General features: G+C 44.2%; 2 gene segments (V, D, J or C); both read right to left on the minus strand.

Annotated features, from left to right (window-relative positions):
- LOC120240454 overlaps positions 1 to 26,397 on the minus strand; it is a 499,568-nt gene that overhangs the window by 83,635 nt on the left and 389,536 nt on the right.
- On the minus strand, positions 6,435 to 13,729 carry LOC120240457. The segment is given in 5 exon segments: positions 6,435 to 7,370; positions 8,731 to 8,868; positions 9,228 to 9,299; positions 10,117 to 10,395; positions 13,649 to 13,729. Coding segments are annotated over 4 exon segments (552 nt in total).

Below are 26,397 nucleotides of genomic sequence, written 5' to 3' on the forward strand. Positions count from 1 at the left end.
GGCAGAGAGAGAGGAGACAGAGAATCCCAAGCTACTAAGAGCACAGAGCCTGACGTGAGGATTGAACTCATGAAACTGTGAGATCATGACCTGAGCCAAAACCAAGAGTTGGGTGCTTAACCAGCTGAGCCACCCAGATGTCCCACAACTTTATATTTTTAGATTTACTCCGCATCTTTTCTCTAAATATCTTTGATGGGAATAAAACTCAGGACTACATTCATCAGTCTATTTAGTAAAAATTCTAAGAGCAACAGTAAACGCTAATATTCCCAGATCATTTGCTGGTGTCTTGCATATATTATTTCATTTACTTTTCCAGCAGCTCTTTGCAAAAACTATTATTGTTATTTCTGTTTTACAGATGGAGAAATTGAGGCTTGGAGGGGTCAGGTCATGCTTAAGTTCATAGAGCAAATAAATGCTAGAGCTGGTATGAACCCAGGCATCTGGCTCCAGAACCCCACTTTTTTTTTTCATTAAGAATGAAAAATTTGGGGGGTTCCCAGGTAGCTCAGTTGGCTAAATGTCTGACTTCGGCTCAGTTCATAATCTCATGGTTTGTAAGTTCGAGCCCTGTATTGGGCTCTCTGCTCTTAGCATGGAGCCCATTTAGATTTTCTCTCTCACACTCTCTTTCTGCCCTTCTGCTCATGCTCTCCCTCTCTCTCAAGGGTAAAGAAACTTTAAAAATTTTTTTCCAGCTTTGTTGAGATATAATTGACATAGCATTGTGTAAGTTTAAGGTGTACCACTTTTGATTTGATGTGCTTATATATCACAAAATGGTTACCACCATAGCTTTATCTGGCACCTGTATCACATGACATAATTACCATTTCTTTGTGTGTGTGTGTGTGTGTGTGAGTGTGTGTGTGTGTGTGTGTGTGTGTGTGGTAAGAACATATAGGATCTATTTCCTTAGCAACTTTCAAGTATATGATTCAGTATTATCAACGATAATCACCATGCTCAACATTAGATTCCCAGAACTCGTCCATCTTCTAACTGGCTGTTTGTACCCTTTGGCCAACATCTTTCCATTTCTGCCACCCTAGCCCTGGTGACCACCACGCTACTCTGTTCCTATGACAGAACCTCGTTCTTCATCATGACATTGCACTGCTGTTCTGAGAAGTGCCCTTTCTGAAGGGATGCCTTTCAAGGAATGTTGGAAGGACACTCTGGTGGGGAGAGTCATGACTGTGTCACCCCCAGGAGTTCTCAGTGTCTGAACATTCTGTGTGACGGGGGAGGGGGTGTCCCCCTGTGTGAAGGTGTCTGAAGCCCTCTTCTCTGTTCTTGGGTGTGGTCACATGTAACTGAGGATGGGCAGTCAGAAGACAAGTAGCAGTTTAATTTCAAAATTACTCCCTAGGGATGCCTGGGCAGCTCAGTTGGTTAAGTGTCTGACTCTTGATTTTGGCTCAGGTGTTGTGAGATTGAATCCTGTAGCAGGCTGAGCACGGAGCATGGACTGCTTGGAACTCTCAATCTCTCTCTCTCTCTCTCTCCCCCCTCATTCTCTCTCTATCAATAAATTTAAAAACTTCATAAAAATTGCTACTGCCTAAATTAGGAAGGGAGCACTAGCTCTCTCATAAATATCAAGGCTGCTGACACCTTTAGAGTGGGGACAGACACCAGAAGCTGGGTAGGGACTGGCAGAGCTCCTGGATGTTGGACTGGGAAGCTCAGACAGTCTTTTGCCAGCAGAGGGCTGTGTTCCTGCAGAGGGGACCCCCTCCAGCAGGCAGCCTGGTCACTGAACCATCCTCTTCCAGGTCCGGGGGCCTGGGTACGCTCACGGGGGGACTTCTGACCACCTGGTGTTCATTTTTGGTATTCTCCATGCCTATGGTTGCCAAATAAAGCACAGGATTCCCAGTGAAATTTGAATTTCAGATGAACGTATACTTTTTTAGTGTAAATGCACTCCAAGCATTACTAAAAGTTTTTTGTTGTTCTTTTGCGATATGAACTTAACTGGGTGTCTTGTATTTTTACTTGTTAAATCCAGCAAACTTAGCCATGTCAGTAGTGAGTTTTTGAGTGAAAAAAGCTGCACTCCTTTATTCCACAACTACTTACTGACTGTCGATTATGTGGCAGACACGACCCTGGGCGCTGGGGGTATATCCGTGAGCAGATAAGCAAGGTCTTTGCCCTCATGGAACCGGCATTCCCGGGTGTGTGTGTGTGTCGGGGGTGGGGGGCTGAGGTGGGGCAGGAGGCAGCGGCCGGACCATTTGCATGGTGTTACAGGCCCAGGAAAGGAGGTCCAGCTGCCATCATATAATTTACATTCCACAAAGACCTGGAGAAGGGATTGTCCAGGAACAAGAGCGGAAGCAACAGGACCAGTTAGGGGGTCCCCGCAGCAGTGCTGACAAGAGCCAGTGGTGTTTGCAGGGGATGGACAGGCTGCACATTTATTTCATGGCAGAACCGACAGGACTCACTGATGAGTTAGACACGGGGAAGGGGAAAAAGGAACTCCTACAAACACTCCCAGGTTTAGGGGAGTGAGGTACTCAGTCTCGTTTTTCTCAGGGCACTACACCCTGCTGTTGTCATGTTCCCAGCTTACACGCAAAACAGTATTTATCTGGCATGTGGCCGGGAGGGCCGGTCCCAGGGTTTCCAGGCACCGTGGCTCCGGTGGCCACACGGAGCACTAGCCTAGCAAGCTTGTAACCCACCCACAGTGGTAGCCCCCATGGGAAGCTCTGCTCTGGGGGAGAATTCTCCAGGCAGGGCCAAGCGTGTGCTGCCAAGGGCCTGCTGAGAGATGGAGAGTTATGCTATGTGATAGGCACCAAGCACTCTCAAGGGCAAGGTATGCCCCTGAGCATCAGAAGTAGAAGATTTCTAGAATTCAGGGCTAGGAGAGATTTTAGAATCCATCTTGTTCAACCCTCTTCCCTCTGTCTTTATACGGAGGAATAAGAGACGAGTGGAAGGTACTCATTCCTTTATGCCATTTATTGAGTTCAAGTGCAGCTGACCATGGACTGGCCATGGTCTGTGTGTGGCCCGAGGATTCAGGGAATGGAGGATAAGCCTCTTGTACAGCAATTGGGTCATTGGGCTCACAGTTTCTATTTCTCTCTCTCTTTATTTATTTTTTAAGTAATTCATTTTCATTGTGTTTTGCAAAAGGATTAGTTCAAGATGGTTTGAGGACCAAAATAACAATAACAATAACAACAGTTTCTTGGCTGGAAGCATTTGCCTAGGAGAGTGACAGCTCATTCAGTCACATGATCATCAGGGCTGCCTGCCTGCTCCAATCCCCTCCCACTTCCTCCTGTCAGAGACCCTGAGATGGTCTCAGAGACCTCAGGAACCCCATTTTATTCTCCGGCCTCTGCCCTGATAGGAAGAGAAGATGACTCTCCTTCTGGGCGTTAGCCTTTTGCTTTTCTGTGAGTACACTCCTCTGTGTACACGCCCCTTGTCCTACCACCCCGTTTCCCTTTCTCTGACTTTAAACACTTGACCTTTTTCTCTCTGCACCTGATTTTCCAGTCATTCTGCACCTTTGACTTTCATCTCTGTGTCCTTTTCCTACCTCTGCCAATTGAGTTCCCTCTGGGTGGGTCTGTGTGCGACCCGGTGCCTACGGAGTATGGGATTTGACTGTTTTCTATTTTTTCTCTCACAGACCAAGGCGTGCTATGTGACCAAGTGACCCAGAGCGCCCCACACCAGACAGCGACTAGTGGTAGTAAAGTGACACTGTTGTGCACTTATGACAACACATACTCAAACCCGGATTTATACTGGTACCGAATAAGGCCAGATCGTTCCTTTCAGTTTATCCTCTACAGGGATAACACTCAATCCAAAGATGCAGATTTTACTCGGGGTCGGTTTACTGTGCAGCACAGTCAGCAGCAGAAAACCTTCCACTTGGTGATCTCCTCAGTGGAGCCTGAAGACAGTGCCACTTACTACTGTGCCATCAGTCCCCACAGTGTCGCAGGTGCCCAGGAGGTCTGAACATAAACCCCCAGCACAGCCTAGTATAGCCCCTTCTTAGGGAAGCTCATGTCCTCAGACATGGGATCCTTCTTCCCAGTTATTCTGTGTTCCATCGTGGCCTTTGGAGGTGCCTGGATGTATCTGCTGAATGATATAAGGCCAGCTCACATCCAGGGAAACGCCCTGGCTTCCGCTGGAGCTGAGCACCTCCCCACCTTCTGACTCAGTGGGCCCTTGTGGTGATAGACTGGGAGAGGTATATCTGGGGAATTCTCATCTTTGTGCGCCAGTGCCCAGGTCACTCACACCTGATACAGAGTCCTGTCACGTATGTGCTGTGAGTACTGGGAAGATATCAGAATGGCCAAGGTACCACTCAGAAGGGTCCTCATCTTAGTCTCCATCATTTACCCATTATTATGAATTGGTCTGTTTTCCTTTTAAGATTCAAATTAGATGCAAAGTTACTTACCAACATTTTTTCCTCCCAATTCACCTTTTTCCTGCTTCTTGTACAGCCACCTTATCTTTCTTGAATGCTCTTTGACACTGCCATTTTACTTACTTTATTTAGAGAACTCAGTGCTCCTCAGTGAAAATGAATCAAGTATATGATTCAGTATTATCAACGATAATCACCATGCTGAACATTAGATTCCCAGAACTCATCCATCTTCTAACTGGCTGTTTGTACCCTTTGGCCAACATCTTTCCATTTCTGGAGCACTGAGATACTCCCAAAAAGTTGTTTGTGATTGCTAGGACCCCAGCTTCCACGTCCCTGAGTTTGGGGCTCATTGATGTCTCCAGGGAAGATAATCATCTCTAGGGTAAACCAACCATGTGATGTCAAAATAGATACACCCTATGCCCTGGGAACTGGTCCCTCTTCCCTTTATTTCCATTGAATTCCTTGCCTTAAAACAACTATTAGTTATGAGATGTGACCTTAAAGAGAGTAGAAGCCTAGGCTATGATTTTATAGGAAAAACACTGGAGCCAAGAGACATGAGGGACCTTCATACCCAAGGTCAGAGAGAGCTGGTTAATAACAGAGCTCACATGGGCACCTAGCAGGCTTTATCAGTAGGTGCTCTGGTGGCAGTGTATCTGGGCTTCAAAACGAGTGGGTGAAGAGCAGTCACTGAAGAGAGGAATGTAAAGAACATGGGTGAAGGAGCCAAAGGCTTGGGGCAAATGTCTCAGCCTCCTGGGTCTCTGTTCTGCCCAAGACTCTGTGTGTGTGTGTGTGTGTGTGTGTGTGTGTGTGTGTGTGTTTTTGTGTGTGTGGCAGTCTTCTGGAGGACTACCTTGGAGCTGTTTTGGACTTCAATGAAATGTTGTATGCAAAAGCTCTGGAAAACTATAATCCACAGTATGATACCAGCCCCCGACCCCCACACCAGACTTGAAGACAGCTACAATCCCCACCTGGCTCCTGCCATTAATTTTTTTTTGGAGGATCCTTTTGGTAGAAGAAATTCAAGATCCTGTGATAAGCTAGGACTTTTTTTTTTTGACCACCAAAGTAGATCAGAGGGTGGCTCATTTACATGCTAAATAGTGGACAGTCCTGAAGTCCAGTCTAGTTAAAATTGAAGCAACACCTTGTCCTTGTTTGGAGATGTTGTATGCTCTAGAAGGAACTTTGGGCTGGCGCTGTTGGTAAAGTAGTCTGCTCACAGCCATGTCCCTGCCTCACTGAATGGCTTCGGAGAAGAAACATTACCTTTTTGGAGGGGTGTTTTCTCCATCTGAAAAATGAGGATGTGATCTTTTTGTTCTTTGCCACTTAGAGAAACATGCTAATGTTACCCAAGGTAACAGATGCGAATGTTTTGGAAATTGGCATTCTTTACACATACAAGGTGCTATTGGGTGGAATCTTTTAATGGTTCTTCCCTGGATGGACCTCCTTATCCATCTAGATTGTCCTAAACCCATTGACTCAGAGTGCCACTGCCTCCTTTCTTTGCTTTGGGCTGTGAAGACAACAGGGGAGTCTGCAGATGGCAATAGCAGGGGGAGTTGGTGAGGGTTGCTCTTTCACTTGTGACCCCATAAGCCCCTGCTTGACACCCTAGATAGCACCCTAGGTGCTCAGGAAACCACAATAGTGGGTTGCAAGGGCTCTGCTACCTGAGTGGGTGCACCTGGGAAAATGCTGTGGCCTTGCTGACGTGGGGGTAGCAGAGCTGATCGGCCACAGAGGGGTCATTGCTGCTGTTTTGCTGTAGCAGCAGCAGCAACAGCCGGAAACCCAGGGCAGGGTCCCCAACGCAGGAGCCTGCAGGCTTGGGGCTCAGGAAGCTGTGTGTGTGTGTGTGTGTATAGGTGTGACCTATAAGTTCAGTTTGGCTTTTGTCTGCCTAACAGTGAGTTCACAGCACCCCCTCCCCCCAGCCCCCACTTGTGGTGATCTGTTATGAGTAAAGCCGGAGGCAAGGCACACTCAATGCACTTTAATAAATGCAACAGAGACAGCACTGGGAATGGCAGAAAACCGTCAACAATGAGGGGCAGGCAAGATTCAGCATCCACTGACCTCAAATTCCCTGTGTATAGATTGGCAGGCAAAACCCAGTAAAGATACTCTTTTTATAGCCCAAATCTAAGAGTCATTCCTATCCCTCCCTGCAAAAACACTTGGCCCAGTGAGTTGCTTGAAAGCAGGCCCACCTCTCATTCATCTTTACACCCTCAGCTCAGTGCCTAGAACTTAGAAGGAGTCAATTCATGTTTGTTAAGTCAGTTAATAAAAGCAGTTTTCTCTGCATTTTACCCTGATCTTTGCTAAGAGCTTGGAGAGTATTTAGATGAGGCTTTAGAAACCCCATTGGTTGCATGAAAAGTCAAATGTAATTTTGTTTGTAAAGTACTAAGAAAAGCAGAAAGTGCTTTTTTGGATGAGAGTGCCAGCTTAAGGCAAACCTAGTGCTGGGCTGAATGAAGCCATTCCTGTTAGGTGAAGGGCATCTGCTCTCCGTCCCCCAGGGTCTATTTTCATCTGGGAGTATGCAGCTGGGAATCTGTTGGCTCCCACTTTCTACTTCTGAAGGCAAAGAAAGTCAAAACAAAACACTATTTTCAAAGTGTATCTGTTGTAGAAATTAAAAAAAAATGAGTCCTAAATCCCTTTATAAAGCAGCAGATAGAGCAGTTAGGACCATATGCCTTACTCCCTAGGACTTTGTCTTTCCACCAGGCCAGAAAACGAGCTGTTTGTTGCCTTCGATGGCTTGCGTAGCAGCCATTTAAGCAAGGCTGGGATCAGTCACCTTGAATCACCAAGAAGCCAGAAGTCTAGGAGACAGGTCCTCTGTAGGTTTTTGTGGAGACATAATGTGGGAGTCTCATAAGGCAGCCTTCTCATGCCAGTCAGTCTGCAAGTGAAAGACAAGGATCAGAGTGTCAGATCACAGACCATCAGTACTGGGTGGAATCGTAGTACTCACGTAGTGCGGCCAGTACTTGCTGTGGCTGCATCATTGCAGACATCACTAATCTATTGTGGCATGGTTCCTTCTGCACATGGCCATAATTCAGATAGTCACTATTAGCTTATCAATATTGGCATAAGCCATGCAACTCATTTGCTCTGCTTAGTGATTCTTAACCCCTTTGTTTAATGGATGCAAAACCTCAAGCCCTAAGAAGTGGACAATTAGGCTAGGGTAGCAGAGTGTTAGTGACAAGGACAGAGTGAAAACCCACATCTTCTGACTCCTAGTGTAGTGCTCTTTTTATATAGCCACACTGCCCATATCCTTGGGACTCTTGGAAACCAGTCACCCATTTGGAAATGATTGAACATGTCCTCAGGCTGGGTTGGATCAGTCCCACACTCAAAATCTTAAGTTGTCCCTAGATTAGGAGTTGGGACTGAGGAGCATTTGGGGGTACTGGAGAAATGGATTTGTAGGCAAACCCAGCCCCTGGTTTAAACTTCATGTCTGAGATTCCATGAAGAAGGAATGTAAGTAGCAGGCAGATAATGTCTCAGCTGTGACTTTGTATGCATCTTGAATAGCTAGCAGTGCGTTTACTACTAATGAGCATGCAGATTCATCGCAAAGATGGGCTGGTCTATATGTTGGAGTTCTGTGATAAAGGGATGGGAACTGGCATCTTCTTTGTCTAGGCAAAGGCAGATTCTGGAAATTCTTTGGGGGAAGCTTTACTTATGGCCTTGCAAATAACCCATGACCCCTTGGCCAGATAAACAAAACAGCAAATAAAACTATTTCTCATTGCATAGCTCCAAGGTTTTAGCTTCTGGCTTGGAGGTGGGGATTATCGGCCAGTATTACATTATACTACACAACACATTTTGAGTCTGGCTTGAAATAGGAGGATAACAGGAGATGGGGTGTTATGCAGAGTTGCTGAGGTGACCCACCTTCTTAAATCATACTATGTTTCAGGGCGCCTGGGTGGCTCAGTCGGTTAAGTGTCTGACTCTTGATCTCGGCTCAGGCCACAATCTCATGGTTTATGGGTTGGAGCCCTGCATCAGGCTCTGTGCTGATGTCTCAGAGCCTGCGTGGGATTCTGTCTCCCCTTCTCCCTGCCCCTCCCCGACCTGTACACGTGTTCAAAATAAATAAACTTAAAAAAAATCATACTATGTCTCTGTGTTCTTCCCTTTCCAAGCCTTCTTGGCCCCTTACATTCCTAAACTCCTTTTCTCCATGTGCAGCATAGTTTGAGTGGATGTAGGCATAAGAAGCAGATAATTCTTACCTTAAAAGAAAAATAACTTGGCAGTCAAGAGAAAATTGATGGCAAGACTCTTGGCAAACACCATCCGGAGCCCCAGCACTGTGAGGGACAGCATGTTCACATTCCTGGCTGTGAACTGTGAACTGTGATGAACTGTGGCAAAGAAGAGTAAAGATGGCGACTTTAGCATGAAACTAAATTCCTTCGAGAAATTAGGCCCACAACACACTTGACACCAGCCTGCACAGAATCACCATCATTCTGCCTGGTCTGCAAGCCCAGCCTGGTGGCAGATGGCCCTAAGAAACCCCAAGACTGTGGCTCACTCCCAGCCAGGCAAGCTTTGGAAGCCCATACTTGTAGCCAGGCAAGCTTTGCTGTGAGACTCAGAGGGAACCAGCTGGGCTCAGGTAGGATTTTTGTTTTCTTTTGAAGTCTGGTGACTTTTGGCCCTGTTTGACAATTACAGAGCTTGCTTTAACCCTCAGTTCTGAAGTTGACCCTTGATTTCAACTAACCTTTAGGCTTAATGATCTTCTGTGGAGTTAGCTTTATGTTTTCAGTTTCCGTTGGTTTTGGTTTTATAGTACCTAGAACAAACAGCAGTGGTCAGGGATTCACTGGCAACCAAGAGGCTCAAAGGGTTTGAGGTTTTAAAATTGGAGGAGACTTTAAGTAAGTAAACCAAGGATCAGTGCTATGAGTTGGTTAAGGTCAGACAGCTACTTGCACAGCCAACATTCTTCCCATTCTGGGCTTTTTTTCATTATGTTATGAGGCCCACACTCAAGTATGTTCCTAATTTGTAGGATGAACTAGGGTTCTCAACCTGTGATAGGCTGGGCTGCCCTTTGTTTTGGCATTCACACTGGATTAGATTGCACAAATTTTTTAAAAAGATTTTTTTTTAAGTTTTAAAATTTATTTATTTAGAGAGAGTGCATGTGAGCAGGGGAGGGGCAAAGAGAAAGGAGAGAGCGAATTCCAAGCAGGCTTAGCCCTGTTAAGGCAGATCCCCACATGGGGCTTGATCCCATGAAATGTGAAGTCATGACCTTAGCCAAAGTCAAGAGTCAGACGCTTAACCCACTGACCCACCGAGGTGCCCCATAGTCTGTGCATGAATTTTTAACCCAGAGTCTAGTAGTAGGACAGTCATTAATATGAAGGAGACAGTGGCTGATGAAGAGGAGATAGGGGATGAAATAAGATGGACTTTATCTTAGATTTTGGCTCAGGGATGCAGAGTTAAGTTCTAAGTCAATGATGGGCCATAGTTGGGCTCCATCTTGTTTCCAGCATGATGCCATATTGAGAATGATCTGTCAAGAATTACATCTCTAGCTTCCCTTTCTCTCAACTTTTCTTCCCTACAATTCCAGCCCCTTGAAACTAGATGTGACTTACTTGAAGTTTTTGTCTTTGGTTCAAAGTTAGTGGAGCTCACGACTTCACTGTTGTGTTGAACAGAACAGGTCACTGTAGTTGGATCTTCATACCGACCAAGCTTGACAGCACTGTACTTCCCACTGGGAGTGACGACAATAGCAGGGTCAAATTCTTCTAGTTTCTTGGTTGATTCGAGTTTTATGTCTATATCCTTAGGGTAGAAATCCTTCACCAGACAAGCAACCGTCGTCCCATTTCGCATGATGAAAACGGATGGTTTGACAGGAGGCTGGCTTTCTGCAAATATAATCAATTTATTTTGAAAGATGATTATCCACAAGTGTGGGAGTCAAACAGTGGTGTTTACTTCAATTCCCTTGGGGCCAAACACTGCAGTCCAGACTTCCCTGCATCTTTTAGTGACCTGGGCCTGTTAGCATCCCATGAAAGAAGTGACTAAGGGAAGCAGAAATGAAAGGCAGTCAGTTTGACTTCTAGTTAGGAGCTGCTAAGAGACATGGCTGGAAGTGGAGATAGAAAATAACAACTGCAAAGAAGTTTCTGGATCATGTGAGTTTCAATTATCTATATTTTATTAATCAATCTTCTGGTTGATCACAGTCAGGTTGAATTTCTGTCTGCATCAGTTGGTTTATTTAAATGCATAAGCCCTTAGAATGAGAGCAGGGTTGGTGCTCAGTTAAAGAATCAGGGTCTGAGAAGGACTACATGACTGGGTCAAATACTCTGAGGATGGCAGTGTTGGGGTCACTCTATGGTGTCATTCCCATTTTTCAGACTGGAAGGGATAACCGCTGAAGTTAAGTGGTACATCTCTCTGCCTTTAGGTAAACACTTATTTTTTTTGTAAGGGATTATCCTGCAGTTTCTTTTGAGTCTTTAATCAGAGATAACAACTATCATACCCAGAAAGTCCTTATAGATATAAAACCAGTTTAAACCCAGTTCTTATTTTATTCTAAGTGAGGCTGTGTCTTGTTGGTCCTAATCAGTGGGTCTCCTTCTGGCCTTTGCATTCATGCCTCACCTTGACCTACCGTCTATCTGCTACTCTGTATATACATCTTTTTCTTTCCTTGAAACTGAAAGTTTTAAAGCTTTGAGGGAGGCAGTATTGATTCTTTCCCATCATGCCCTATTAAAATTTGTGAATTATGCTAACTTTTGTCCTTGAAGACTTGGATTCTTAGGCTATCTTCAAATAACTGTTTAAAAAAAAAGGGGGGGGGTGCTGTGAAGATCCCTGAAATCAGGAGAGACAACCAACCTGTGAATGGTGACCTGGATATATTTCCAAACAGAAGCTTAACTGCCAATTTTCAGTAGTAATTGCTTGTGTGAATATAGCTCTTATATTTAAAACATAGGTGAATTTTAAAACTTAGGTGATATCAAATTAAAAATGTTAAATTCCAGTGTATTTTTATTTACTATGATCTATAATCAAGATATAAGATAATGCTAAATGAAAAGTCTTGGTAATGAGTGAATAAATGCAATGAGTTTTCTAATACTCTGTCCTAATTTGGATTTGGGCTTTAGCTGTTGAAGTTCATGGTAGTGGAGCTATAAACAAATTATTTGGTTATATCTGGTTGAGAGGGTGTGTTTGCTAGTCTGGAAGTTCTTGGTGATCACCATTTTGTAAATGGACCATGGGCAATCAGGACTTTCCCTGGGAATCAGCTGTTCAGAGACTCCCCCACGCCCATCACTACCCTCAAAGGAGTTTTTGAAAAAATTTGTTACCACTCTTTTCTCTGCCTGAAAGCTCAGCTGGAAGACTGGATTCTGTTTCAGTCACTAAGGATAGGAAACACATTCCTGAGAATCTGGTTCCTTAAACTTTTGGCTTCAGTTCTAGACAAGACAGAGGATTGGGAGTTTTTTCAAGGGGCTCTCCTGGAACCTAATTCAACCCATGTGAGGAAACCTTCATTGTTTTGCTTTCCGGCATAGCTGAAGCCACTGATAACAGACACTGATAACTCTAGCAGCAACGGCTTGAAAAACCACATGTTCTGCTAATTCACCTGCCTTCAGAATCACAATATTTCTTGTTCACTATACTGACTTTGGTGACATGTACTCTGGTTGATTTTCAAGGGAGTTATGAGGTACAGAGAAAGGAAACTACTCAATTAATAAGACAAAACAAAACAATCCTATTTCCTTGGTTACTTAAGAGTATGACCCAATCCTAGCCTGATCTACTTGGATAATTAAGACTTGCTTGGGATTTTAAAATCTAAATTCAAAGGCAATTGTCAATGATCACTTGGGGCTAGAGAGACCTGGTTTGAGTAATTTGAATAGTGTAACACAGCTGACAAGACAAATGTCTGAAGAAGGTCGTACACTTATGATATTGAGCTCTTAATCTGTTACTATTTCAGATAAAGTATAATGCATTGATTTGGTAAAAGAGTCTTCTCAGACCCTCTTCTCAATGAATACCTATCCTATCTACTGAAAACAATTGTTTGAAAGTAAAGTGTTTTATCTAATCCATTCTTTGGTATCATGGTAACCAAAGAAAAGGTTAATCTGGCTGAACTGAACCTTTAAAAAAAAAAACAACAAAATGCATTTTATATGATTGCCATAGGTAAACTAGTCTATTTTGTTTTTAGCTTAAACCAAAATCTGAAGTTGGATAAAATTTGCACTGCTATAGTCCAAAATTTAAAGATTTAATTGTTCATTTTTTGAGAATTTCTTATCTTTCTTCTTGGCCCACAAATTACATTTGGCCCATAATTACATTTCACTTTGGGTTTCAAAGTGCTACTTGCTTGGACAATTGTTATTTTATTTCAGACTTTCTCTTTCTATGAGTAACAATCCAATGCTAAGGTTGTGTGCTGGTAAACAATACCAGAAGAAGTATATACCTTTCCTGAACAGTCTTTCTTAACTTGTATACATGGAAATCATCTGTTTTAGATTCCCCCTGAGTCCTACCAGTCCCCTAAGGATTGTACCATCTGTGACAAATGTCACTCACAATTTCAAGCCTCTCTGACATTATGGGATTTAACTTGAACATTGAAATACAAATTTGCTCTACCTGATCACTCTGGCCTGGTTAACCATCTTTCTCTTAAATCTTCCAAGCTATGGGCCATTTGTTTACAGTTGCGGTGAAGCATGTACGCTAGTCAGCTTAGCCAAACAGATGTGTAAGAATGGAAACTACCTTCCGGAGATTTGGGAAAGTGTCCCTGCACATCCCCTCACACCCCCGCCATATGCCCCAACAGTTAGTATGATTTTTCTAGTTTTCTTTGCGTTTTCTGGGCTGCTCTGAAGATTTCAGAAATTGGTGGAGGATGTGGTGTTAATGTATGCTTTTTAAAAAAGAAAACTAGTTACAGAGCTGCTTCAGGGACTCAGCCCAGTGTCTTTACTCTGGCCAACCCCCCCTCCATCTCCTAGTTATACTTTTCCAAGTAATGCAAACTGGATGGCAGCCCCAGTGCTGGGACTCGATTTATCCCTAGAAATATAGTGGAAAAAATCAACTCACGTGGTTCCACGACGAGTTTGGTGCCGGCTCCAAAAAATATCTGTCGGGTATCCCAGGAGCACATTGCAGCACTGCCTCACAAGTAACTAGCCTGGGGCTGGCCCTGGGGCCTGGGCTAGAACATCTGTGCCCTGCCTCCCCAGCCTGGGTCCCAGCCTAGAGACCCCACAACTCAGAGAACTACAAAGCTGCCCTTGATGAGATCAAGGGGCTGAGTGCACAGAGGCTCAGTTCCCTTTGAAGCTAATAATAGTTTATCTGCTGGATAAGGATGTGCGCATGCAATCCCAGCCAGGAAGCACCAAGACAGGGGACAGAGCTGACATGGAGAGAAGAAGGTGACAGGTGACTAATGGCTGCCTTCAAGATGGAATATTTAACTCCCAGTTTATTGGGAAGCCTCTCCAAGAAGAACATGATAGCTTGGGAATAGGGATGGGGCACTGAATAGTGACATTTCTTATAATGAATGTTAGACTGAGGAGGGTTTAGACCCAGGTCTCATGTTCTGGTTCCCTTCTCTTGGGTCACAAACACTGCTTTTTGATTAGAAAACTAATTTCTTCCCCATCACTCAGACTGAGTCTCACAATAATAAGGAATCTCCCTCCTAATTCCCCGAGCCCAAGGAAAGGCTTTCTAAGGCTCTGAGGCTTGAACAAGATGTTGGTGGTGGGTGGGGAGCCCAGTGGTGCTGTGTGTCATAGATATGGGTCAGAGAATCCACTGCTTGTTTTGGACTGCTTATTTTTGGACTCTCTGGATCCAGATACAGCTTCAGGAGGATATAGTAATCATGTAAAATAGAATTTGAAGGCCTTATGGATTACTCTATCTCATCACCAGAAATCAAGAGTCTAGGGCTAGAGCCAAAGGGAATGACGGTTATATAGGGCCATTATTTGCTGTCAAAACTTTAAGGATTGAGGGCTTGACTTGAAATTCTCACTTTCCCTACCTGAGCTTCACATAATCATATTACACTCCATCACTGCAGGAAGAGGAAACTGGAGAAGTAAATGGAGTATCATTGGAGAGCACAGGTCAGAGTCCCAGTAGAGGAGCTAAGCATCAGTTTCATCTCTTTCCTTCTTCCCTAAGATTCCCAAAGGCATAGCCTCAGAGATTTGATTCTAACAACTGCAGATAATTCCGAATTTCAAGTGGAAATGATTTAAAGGGAAAATGAAATACAATACTTTTTGCTCAGATGCAATTTGCCCAACATCGATCTGACTGCAATCAGCTACAACATGATTGTTTCCCTCCTTCTTTCTAGTCTCTCTCCTCTCAAAGATAAGACAACTCGCCAAATTCCACTATAGGCTTGGAAGCAACAGGCAATCAAGAACCCCCATAAGTTTACGTTTCCTTCTGAGAGGCAGACACCATGTTGACACTATCAGCTGCTTTCAGAATGTCAACCTCGCCACATTCATGTACATTTCCCCACTTATTTATTTCCTCTGAAACAAAATTTACTCATGTAAGGGGCAATGCCTGCCCCATTGGACTTGGTATTTCTGAAAGACTACTGTTCTCTGGACCGGACCCAGTGGCTGACTGTTGGCAGCTATCTAAACTATCTGAATGTTACCCCTGGATTTCCGAACGCTAAAATGCCTTACCAGTGGACAGTATCTCTAGGAGAGCACCATTACTTGTCTGTTGTCCTGAAGTTGGTTGTGGTGATTCTACATTGGATGTAGGCTCCTGAACCCTGTGCGGAGTCTTCAGATCTAGGGCTAACCAAAGAGATGCATTTGCTGCTCTTGGAAGACCCAGACTAGGATGTGGCCTTGGGAATCATTTAGTCTGAGCCAGGCATACTGATTTAATTCAAGTTCTCAGCAAAAAGACACCAAGGCAAGATTGGCTTTTGTCATCTCAGGGAGAGAAGACTGTCTTGATCTAACTCCTTCTGCAATATTTTTCTTCTTTTTAACCCTCCCTCTTCCTACACTTTGGCTATGAGTCTTTCTCCTCATAAACAGTGGAGTGACTCTCACCTATAGCTTGCCTTTTCTCTTACTCATGAGGGGACCAAAAGCCTGGCTCAGGGCTTTCTTCAGGCCATTGTAGAAGGCTTATTGCTACAGATCTTTAGAACAGAGTTTCCAGGCATACATAGACTATTTTCTTAAGAGAAACCTAACGAATTCATCCTCAAATTTTACCTTGACTCTTTGCAACAACAAAACAATAGCTTTCCAATTTAGAATCTCCTGACCTCCCCCAAAGCCCCAATTTACTCAGGACTCTGCTACAACAAGTCCAAGGGACTATATGCACTGAAGTAAATTAAAATGCACGACTTACTTGGTTCCACGATGAGTCGAGTCCCTGCTCCGAAGATAACTGGTGCATTATGACACCACCTCAGGCATCATTACAAAAAACCCCACTACCCATTTGCCCTCTGTTTAGTCCATCTGTTTGGAAGGGGGTGGGTGGAGCAGAACAAGGTGAGCTGGAGACATAAAACTCTGCAACGGTTTCTGAGATCTAAGTGCTATATTTTGGCAGCCCTTTTTTTATGTGTTATCTTCTGAGTGTTGGCATTTAGGGAAGTCCCTAGGTTTTCTACTATTGTTTCCTCAACCTGCCATCACTTACCCCCCAATCTTGCTTCAGGATCATATTTTCACAGGGAGAAAGGAATCATTTTGGCTTTGCTGAGAATTGAGAAATGGCTATTGTTAGCAGAAACATAGCTATAAGGCTCTAGTAAATCAAAGGACTATGAGTCAGTTAGAGGTGGAAGAACATGACGGTTGGAGCAAGAGCCATTGATGCAAAAGAATTGGAGCCTACCCAGAGGGTCATAAGACTCATACATGACTGCCATTTATATAAGGACTTTGCTATTTACAAATGTTTTGTGTTTATACTACCTCAGCAAGCATTATTGTAACAAACTCCAAGAGGTGATATTATTAGATCCTTCTTATAGATGAAGTCACTGAAGCTAATAATGGTTAAGACAGTGAGTGTCAGGGTTGAGCCTAACTCCCAGGTTCTCCAGACTCCAGTTTCCATGTATAGAGCCAGAGTAATAAGTGTAGGACTGGAAGGGGCCTCAGCAGTCAGTTGTAAAAACCTCTGTGGTGACCCAAGTGTTAATTAATGGATGCATAGGAACAGTTTTGACCTTTTCTAGTACCTTTTTAAAAATCAAATCACAAAATTCCTACTGGGTCATAAGACACTCAACACCATTGGACTTCCTTGCTTTTCCTACTACATCATCCCTAAGAATTGATCTAGAGGGTAATTAGAATCATCGTGTACTAAAGCTGAAAGACACCTTCAAAATCGCTTCGCTTAGCCAGAGGGAAGCTAAAGTTCAGTGAAGGAAAGTCACAGAGCTTGTCAGGCAAAGAGAAGGATTGGAACTTGGTCTGACTTGCTCATCATCATTTACTAGGTGTATTTAGTGCAGTTCTGGTTATGACCTGGATCTGTAAATGGTGAGTGCACAGGTGGTAAGCTGGTTCTCTAAAGTTAGTCAGGTAGAGGAAGATGAATACTCTCCAGAAAGGATAGTGGATCCAGAGGACCACTGCAGCACATACTCTTTCTGCACTTTATCAGAAACTCAATCCCTGTTCTTCAAACCATCCCGTGCTAAATTACATGCTGGTTAGATTTTTTCAAGTGTTTCCAAAGCTGGAAACTTGGGAAAATACTTAACAAAGATAATTGCTAAACATAGTGGTCACAAGAAGGAAAAATGAGTCACTTACGTGGTTCTACCTCCAGGTAGGTTCCTTTGCCAAAGAGCAGTGGATATTGCACAGCTGATAGACCTAATCTAAAAACAGGTTTTCTTTCTCTTTATGGTGGCCCTGGTACCAGTTGCCAAGTCATGTGATGTCTGTTGGATGGTATTTTCTGTCTCATCTAGAGTAACTTTGTTGCTCCTCTGCCTTGGGGGCTATCCTTTAGGACAAAGCAGGAGGAGATTCCTGTGTCCCAGAGAATTTGTGCTCTGGATTAGAGAGTGAGTTTGTACTCTCACTTTATTTTTTTTTAATTTTTTTAATGTTTTATTTATTTCTAGGAGAGAGAGAGAGAGAGACAGCATGAGCAGGGGAGAGTCAGAGAGAGAGGGAGTCACAGACTGAAACAGGCTCCAGGCTCTGAGCTGGCAGTCAGCACAGAGCCCGACGCGGGGCTCAAACCCATGAACCGCAAGATCATGACCTGAGCGAAAGCCGGATGCTTAACCGACTAAGCCACCCAGGCGCCCCTGTACTCTCACTTTAGAGAGAGTGAGTTTGTACTCTAAATGAGAGAGGCTGGAAAGGAGTTTGTTTCTTAGTTTGATCAGGAGAGTAGTGGTCACTAGAGTAGTGGTTCTCAACCTCTGGGCCTACACTTAGGTGGGGCAAAGATCTCTTGAGTTATGGACCCCACTAATTCCTCATTTTAGGGGAATTCTATTTCATATCCAGTAAGAACTTTGCATCACTGTCAAGCATTGTGCCAAAGACAGACTTAAGAAGTATAAAATAGAATTAGAGTCTTTAGTACATTAACATTTTTAAATGTTCATTTATTTTTGAAAGAGAGAGAGAGAGATTGGGGGAGGGGCAGAGATAGAGGAAGGCAGAGAATCCCAAGAAGGCTCCACGCTCTGAGCTATTAGCACAGAACCCGATGAGAGGCTGAATTCACGAACTGTGAGATAATGACCTGAGTCAAAGTTGGATGCTTAACTGACTAAGCCACTCAGGCACCCCTCGTACATTTTTTTTTTAAAAATTTTTTTTTAAAAATTTTTTTTTTATTTATTTCTATGAGAGAGAGAGAGACAGCGTGAGCAGGGGAGGGTCAGAGAGAGAGGGAGACACAGACTCTGAAACAGGCTCCAGGCTCTGAGCTGGCAGTCAGCACAGAGCCCGACGCGGGGCTCGAACCCACGAGCCGCGAGATCATGACCTAAGCGAAAGTCGGACGCTTAACTGACTTAGCCACCCAGGCGCCCCACCCCTCGTACATTTTAAGAACATATTCATAAATGTCAAATTTTAGCAAGCTTTAATGATACACTCACATTTAAAAGTTACAGTGAAATTAGTCTCTGTCATATGTAAAAATCAGAGTCTGTAAGATTGTCTGTGTCACTTATAAAAATCTGGGAGACAATATACATTTTCAGATTGGTTTAGAGCCCATAAAGCATTGCATACAATCCTTTGAGAGTCACTAAAATGGAAAGTGAGTCTCAGTCGTGGTGAGATAGATGTCAGAAAACCTGAAATCTAGTTCAACTACATTCCTTAATAAGTGTATAATCTTAGCCAATTTCGTAGAGCTTCATTTGTCTCCTTTATAAAGCAAGGGTAATCTCTTCTGTATTGGGGGTTCTTAAGATGAAATGAAAGGGTGTATATAAAGCACTCTGTAAACTGGAAAGCCTTGGCTGAATGACTGGACTGTTTAGTAGGGTTCGACTCAGAGAAAACACATTTGACTTGAAGCAAGGGCTGTAATTTCCCTAAGCACAGAGCTTCTCAGGGCCAGGATGGTAGGAAAAGATCGCTAAGAGAGAACAGAATCCTATTTCTTTGGAGTTTCAGATGAGACTGCCCACTTCTTTGGGGTGTGGGTGAGGCCTGAAATCCAAATTTCTGTCTCCTTTGGTCTTTTCTCAGTATCAAGTGTGACCTCCATTCTGTTCCCCAATCTCCCCCTCTCAGGTCCCCAAACAGAAGCCCTTACCCTTCCCCAGGCCTATTACCAACCTGACCTCATTTTCAAATTCTCTCCCCATCACTTACTTTCTTCCAGTCACCCAGGCCTCCTTACTATCTTTCACATGCTCCAGGCAGCACTGCATTCCCTGTGAGTGCTCTTCTTAGAGACATCCGCGCATGGCTCACTCTGTCACACCGTCAAGTCTCTGGTCAAATGTCACCTTTCCAGTGCCGCCTTCTGTGACTGTTAGAAACAGCACAGTGCTCTCTCCACTACTCTGCTTTTCCTTTCCCTGCTTTATTTTCCTTCACAGGGCTTATTACCACCTAAAATACTACATATTTTAGTTAGTTAGTTAGTGTACCATCTGTCTTTTGCCATTAGAGTGAAGATTTCAATAAGGCATGAGTTTTTGTCTGCTTTGTTCATGCTGATTCCCCCAGCAGCTAGATGAGGGTCCAACGCATAGGGACAGGTTGTAGACCTGGGACCCGGGCTTGGCTCCATACATTCCCAGTTTGCTTTTATTTCCATTTCCCTTTGCCTTACACTGTAACTGACTGTCCACTCATTCATTCATTCAACAAACATTTATTTGGGCCTTAAGTGCATTTGTGGATACAGTGAGGAACAACTCAGCATTCGCCCTCAGGGAGCAAGGAAGACAGGTGGTAACTTATATGCGAAGTTTCAGGTGGAGATGAGGGTAGAGAAATGGAGCATGGTAAGGGGATCACAGAATGACAGAGGGTGGTTGAGGAAGGCGTCACTGGAAGTACATTGAGTAAAGACCTGGAGGAGGAGAGGAAAAGAGCTATGTGAATCCCTGGGAGAACATGGTTCTGGGCACAAGGAACTGCAGGTCATGGGCTCTGTTCTGAAACTGGTGGTTGCCAGAGGGGGTGGGTGGGGGAGCGGCAGTATTGGGTTAGGGGGTAAGGGGAGCAGGAGACACAGGCTTCCAGTTATGGAATGAATGAAGAAGTCACGAGAGTAAAAGGCACAGTATAGGGAATATAGCCAATGGTATCAGAGTAGTGATGTACAGGGGCAGATGGTGGCTACACTTGCAGTGAGCACAGCATAATGAATACAGTTGCTGAATCACTATGTTGTATGCCTGAAACTAATGTAACATTATGTGTCACCCATACTTCAGTTTTAAAAAAGAAGGCTCTGTTCTGGGAGGTGTTTATCAGGAATGAGAGGGGAATGCCAGAGACAGGAATGGGAAATTGGAATTTTAGAAACATACTGATGAGTCCAGGATTTTCTGAACTCTTTCTTCTTGGGGTCAAGATAATCTGATCATTACTTGGATCTTTCTGAGTGTAGGGACCCTCGAGTCCAAGGGTGTGGTGTGAAGAATGGGTCTTGCCTGGAGAATATCTCCTTGGGTAGCTGGTTTTGGTGTGGGGGCAGGAGCACATCCTGGGTGAAGGGGCGGTGGTGGCGGGGATGGTGGTTGGAAGGGAAACAGCCTAACTGTGGCTTCAGACTCTGCAGGCAACTTGGAAGGGTGCCCAGTAGAGGTGGAGGGTGAGGCTGGGCCAGACAGGAAAAGCCTCCCCATGTGCCTCCATCAAACTGCAGTCTCAACAGAAAAGAAAAATTCTTAAGGGCACGGATGGTGGAATCGGATAGATGATACAAATTTTGGCTCTGCGATCTTGAAGAACGCACTTTCCATCTATAAACAGGCAGGGAATGTACCTAATTCCGCATGATCATTGTGAGAAGTGCCTAAAATGACATTCATTAATAAAGTGCCTTGTCCCGTGGCCTGATACATAATAGACACTCAGAAAGTGGTAGTTAATATAATGATGATATATAATAATACATATTATTCTAAGTGTATCTCATGACGCACTTTCCTGAAGATGCTCCTGACAACCATGGTCTTTTCTAAACTCCTATCATTGTCATGGTCAGTAGCACGCATTTACATTATGGTTCTTTATTCCATGCTCTTTTGTCCTGTTTTCTGGTTCTGCTTTATGAAGTTAAGTGGCATGTCCAGGTTTTCTCTGTCTAGAGGGCTGAAAGACTGATGGATTTGGGTCTGTGGGTTTGTGTAGATCTTTTGTTAGTTTTGTGCTACCCAGGAGCCCTGCAGGCAAGAAGAACATGAAAGGAACTTCCAAGGAAAAGGAAGCTTCAAAAAGAAGTAGGCTTCTGAGAAGATAAAGTCTCTGGGTTTGCAGTGAGGCCTCCTCAATCCAATATTAGTTGGCTAAAAAGGAGGCACCATTCAAAGATATTCTGGATCCTTCTCTCTCTGGATGCCCCTCATCTTTTCATTTCAAAAGATGAAGGAATGTACCAGCTCAGTATTTTCCAAACTTCAATTAATCACATTTCTGTTTTGTCACATCTGTCATATCATTTGCTTAATAATTTTTTAAAAATTTACCCTTAAAATTTTTTTTTAATGTTTACATTCTTGAGAGAGAAAGAGACAGAGCACAAGTGGAGGAGGGGCAGAGAGAGAGAGAGAGGGAGACACAGAATCTGAAGCAGGTTCCAGGCTCTGAGCTGTCAGCACAGAGCCCCATGTGGGCTTTGGACTCATGAACCATGAGATCATGACCTGAGCTGAAGCCTAATGCTTAACTGACTACCTACCCAAGCCCCCTTAAATTTACTCACTTTTTAACTTAAAATATAATTAAAAGGAAACTTTAAGTTACATAGGTTTGACAACCTAGTTGTACTATTCTGATATCCATTAAAAGATAGCAATTAAAATGAAAAAGCCTACGTATGATATAAAACCATGGGTTGTACATTCCATACTTAGGAAAACACCGGATCGTAACTCAGCAAACAGAAGGACTTAATTTATTAGGAAGAGCATGGTGAACAAAGGGAAGTTAGGGAAATCAGTCACTAACTCCATTGGGAATGTGGATAAACTATTATTTTAGTGAGAAATTTTAAAGCTAATGAGATCTAAAGGCAAGGACTTGAACTAGTTGAATTCTCAAAATATTGTTATGATTTCTCTCTCTCTCTCTTTTTTTTTACAATCTGGATTGATTTCTCTGCCCTGACCGTGTTAGCACAGCTTGGGATCTCTCTCTCTTTCTGGATGCAAATCCCTACCCCATTTCTCCCTATAGCATGTGAGGCCTGGGAATGGCCAGCCTGGGTTCCTTCTTCTTCCTTCCTTGGCCCCCAATTCTATAGCTTCTTCACATCATTCATGCAGGCCTTCTTTGAGAGGAGCCCACCCTATCAAATTCTCCCACCTCACCTCTCTGGAGCTCTCTTTTACTTTGGAAAACACAAGCTGAATGTCAAAGCATCAGGCCAGAGTGTGCTGTTTTCTTTTCCAGTAGCCAGTGCAGCAGATTTGGTACCACTGACCCCACTGTTCAATTTCTCTAGACCTTTAAAATGGTTTTTTTTTTTTTTTTACATTTGCTGGCTTAATATTAATATCTCCTATCTGATTGCAAGCTACTGACACATGGAGACTGCCTTTTTTTTTTTTTTTAGCACACATGGTTGAATTCAAATGTCACTTAAATGACACAAAAAGATGCCTTCTGTGTTGAGTACAATCCTTTGACAACTTTGGCATCAATTCTTTTATAGCAGTTAATTAGTGAGTGGCACCACATCCTCTTCATGAGGAAGATGAACACCATGAGTCGTTAGGGAATTCCTCCTGCCTGTGTCCTATAGACTTTAAAGCATTTCTTAGTTGGGGGCATTACACATTCTCTTTGTTCTGCTTGGGATCTGGTCTCGCTGGGAACCAGAATGTTCCCGTTTCCTCACTAGTAACCTAGCTTCCATTTGTAGCTCAAACAATCAGAAGCAGATGTCTGGAACTGTGTGTGTGTGTGTGTGTGTGTGTGTGTGTGTGTGTGTGTGTGTGTGTTTGTTTTTTTTCTGAAGAGAAATGTAGCAACCCCAGTGACCACCCTCTGGCTTCACCCTCCATGGCCAGTGAGCTGTCTTGAGAGCATGTGTTTGGCCTAAGGAAGGTCAGAAGTATTCATATTTACATCTGAAGAACTTTGATAGAATCACTGAGGCTCAGATCAACTTTTTTCCTGATTGGTTCTCTCCCTGGGGAGTTAAGCCAGTGACTCTGTGGTCTCTACAGCCTGACCTGAAGCCCACAGGTTGTGCAGAATTTTCTCAATTTCTCTGGAGTTATATGGGTTCTTTCACAGCTTGAGTGCCGATTTTGTTTTTTTTACAGATAAACCTCCTCCCAACTCCCATCGAGGGGAGTAACCATAGTTCATATCTTCCTTAAAGTCCTCCTTGATACCGTTTGGGTGCTGTTACTACCCGTTTCGCCTTTCCTGGTATTTCTACCCCCTTCAGTGGAGGAGCCCCTAAACTCAAAGAGCAGATAAATGAGTTACTTACGTGGTTCGACAGTCAGGTGAGTTCCTTTTCCAAAGACGAGTTTGTCTGTGTCACAGCAGTTGATGGCATTCCAAAAACCTCAACGGCTGTCGGCGGGAGCTCCTCTTCTTATTAACTTTAGGACTGGAGGGTCTTCAGGGCTCGGCTCTTAGAAGGATGGCCCTCATTGCTTAGCCAACTGGTTTGTGATGATTTAATCCATCGCAGGTGGGGTGGGTTTGCTTTTGGGAAGCTGCCTGAGGAGTAGGTAGGGGCACATGTTCCTACGGGGAGCCTTTCCAGTCCAGTACACTTCATGATGTCCTCTGAACTATTGCTTTCTCTTGTTTTAGATTGTTCTTACTCCCAGGCCCACACCTAACTCTCAGTCTTGAAAAACTGGCATTGTCAAAAGGATGGGTCTCAGGTTCGTGACTATTCCAGAGTCAAGGGCCTTTACATTCACCAGGGCTACTTTCAGGACAGATAGCCTGTGGCATAACAAGAGGTGACAGGGTGACATGGAGCCCTGATGAGGTCCCAGTGATTTACAGTATGGTCAGCATTGCAATGAACAACCGTGGCAGGCGATCACCTAAAAACCAATCAATCTCTCTTCGAGTTCGTTTTCCCAAACTGCAAAGCAAAGCACTCAGGTAAATCTCTCTAGAGATTTGGGTTCAGAAATTCCATCTGAGATGGCTCACATAACTCTTACCACAGAATCAACATGAACCAAGACAATAAACACCTTTTGCATTCCCCACATGTGGCTGTGGGGATATATTGAAAGGCCAGTTTCATTCAAGGGAGAGGAGCAGTGAGTGAGAGGCCAGCAGTGGGGGTGGGCAGGGGTCACTTTTCCTGGTCCAGTCAACTTCCTGGCATCCTTTCCAGGTTCCTGAGCCAAGGGGGAGAAGCTTCCTGCTGTGTTCACCCCTCGGGGCATGGTAGCCAGGCTGAGGATTTCCCAGGGAAATGCCGCTTTGCCACCTGCAGTTTTTGTACAGGTCTCTGTGGGTTTTGTAACACTGTGAGTATCCCACCAATCACAGTGCTACAGAGCTTTACAAAAACCTGCCCAGGGTTTCACTCTAGGTGGCCTCTGATATTTTTCTCCCAGTCAAGCTCGGGCAAGATCTAAGTGTTTTGGCAGTTAGATCAGGGCAGGCTTGCCCAGGTGCTACTGTCTGAGGCTCTTCTGCCCTGCCGGCTGGATCTGCCCCGGAGTTTGCCACCAGGATGGACATTCACAAGTCATCATGTCCATTCCCATCTGTGCTTTTGGCCAGTCCGCTCTCAGATGGCTTCCCACAGAGGAGTCTGGCAGATTTCTGGATGTCTCGAGTGGGTTCTATGCACTGTGGGCTGGGCAGAAAATGTTTGCGGGTCGGGGTAATTTCTCCTGTGACCTCCTAAGCTTCTGAATCACCTCTGCCTGCCCCACTTTGCACCTGAATAGTGTTAGAGGTTTACAAAGGGCTGTCATGTAAATTTAAAATTTCATCCTCTCGGGGCACCTGGGTGGCTTAGTCAGTCAAGCGTCCGACTTTCTCGCTTGGGTCATGATCTCACGGTTCGTGGGTTCGAGCCCCACGTCGGGCTCTGTGCTGACTGCCAGCTCAGAGCCTGGAGCCTGTTTCAGTCTGTGACTCCCTCTCTCTCTGACCCTCCCCTGCTCGCGCCATCTCTCTCTCTCTCTCTCTCCTAGAAATAAATAAAAAAATAAAAAATTAAAAAAAAAAATAAAATTTCATCCTCTCCATGGACTCCCTGGTTGCTCAATCTGGGGCCAGTAGCCCATGTGATGCTTTATGAGATGTTGAAAAGGCAGCTCTCCGGGGCAAATGCTGAGGCAGCCCCTTGGGTCCAAGCCTGGCAAACAGATGGCACCTTTGTGTGCTTTATAAAAGCCACCCCTTTCTCCAGCTGATGCCGCAGTGCACCAGGCCTGGGCTCAGTTGGCCGAGCGCATGCTGGATTTTAGCCCTGCTGTCCCTTTAGCCGTGTGCCCTTGTTCAAGGCACGGCCTATGCGACAAGACACGGTGGGCTTTCGCCAAAGTCAATACATGCTTTTTATTTATATTCTTGTTTGACCTTTGATTTTGGCCAAGTTATTCCGTTTTTGAAAACCCCTCTGGGGCCCTCCACACATTGGTCCTGATTTGCCTGTGATCTCTGTGTCTAATCAGTGTGAAGATAAAGTGATATGCTAGGCTTATTGAAAGTGACATTATTGAATGGTAACCATTTAAAGAGAGTGTGGCTTTTGTTGTTGTTATCAATAGGAAGCAAGATTAAAACAAGGTTTATCTTTACACTCTCTCTGGAAGATCTTATCCAAATCCATGGCTTGATTAGGTACCACAGTTTTAGTTATAATCTCTGAGACATCCTTCCCACCCTGCATACAACCGCATGACTGTCGCATAAATATCAAGCAACCAGAGTCTAACATTCTTTTGCTGGGGAAAACAAACAAAACAACCAAAAAACAAAAAACCAAAACCAAACAAACCCAGGAGTGAACAGGAAGAAAGGAAAAGAAAAAGTGTTATGGTCTCAGTAATCATGTAAAAGGGTGGCTTTGGGGCAGAAAGGAAGTAAATGTGGGCCTCATGGGGAGGGCCAGATGCGAACAAGGAATTATAACCTGGACTCTTGAGTAGAGCT

The sequence above is a fragment of the Hyaena hyaena genome, unplaced genomic scaffold (genome assembly GCF_003009895.1).
Source record: "Hyaena hyaena isolate Hyena2069 unplaced genomic scaffold, ASM300989v1 scaffold_256, whole genome shotgun sequence".
In the NCBI taxonomy this organism is placed as follows: domain Eukaryota; kingdom Metazoa; phylum Chordata; class Mammalia; order Carnivora; family Hyaenidae; genus Hyaena; species Hyaena hyaena.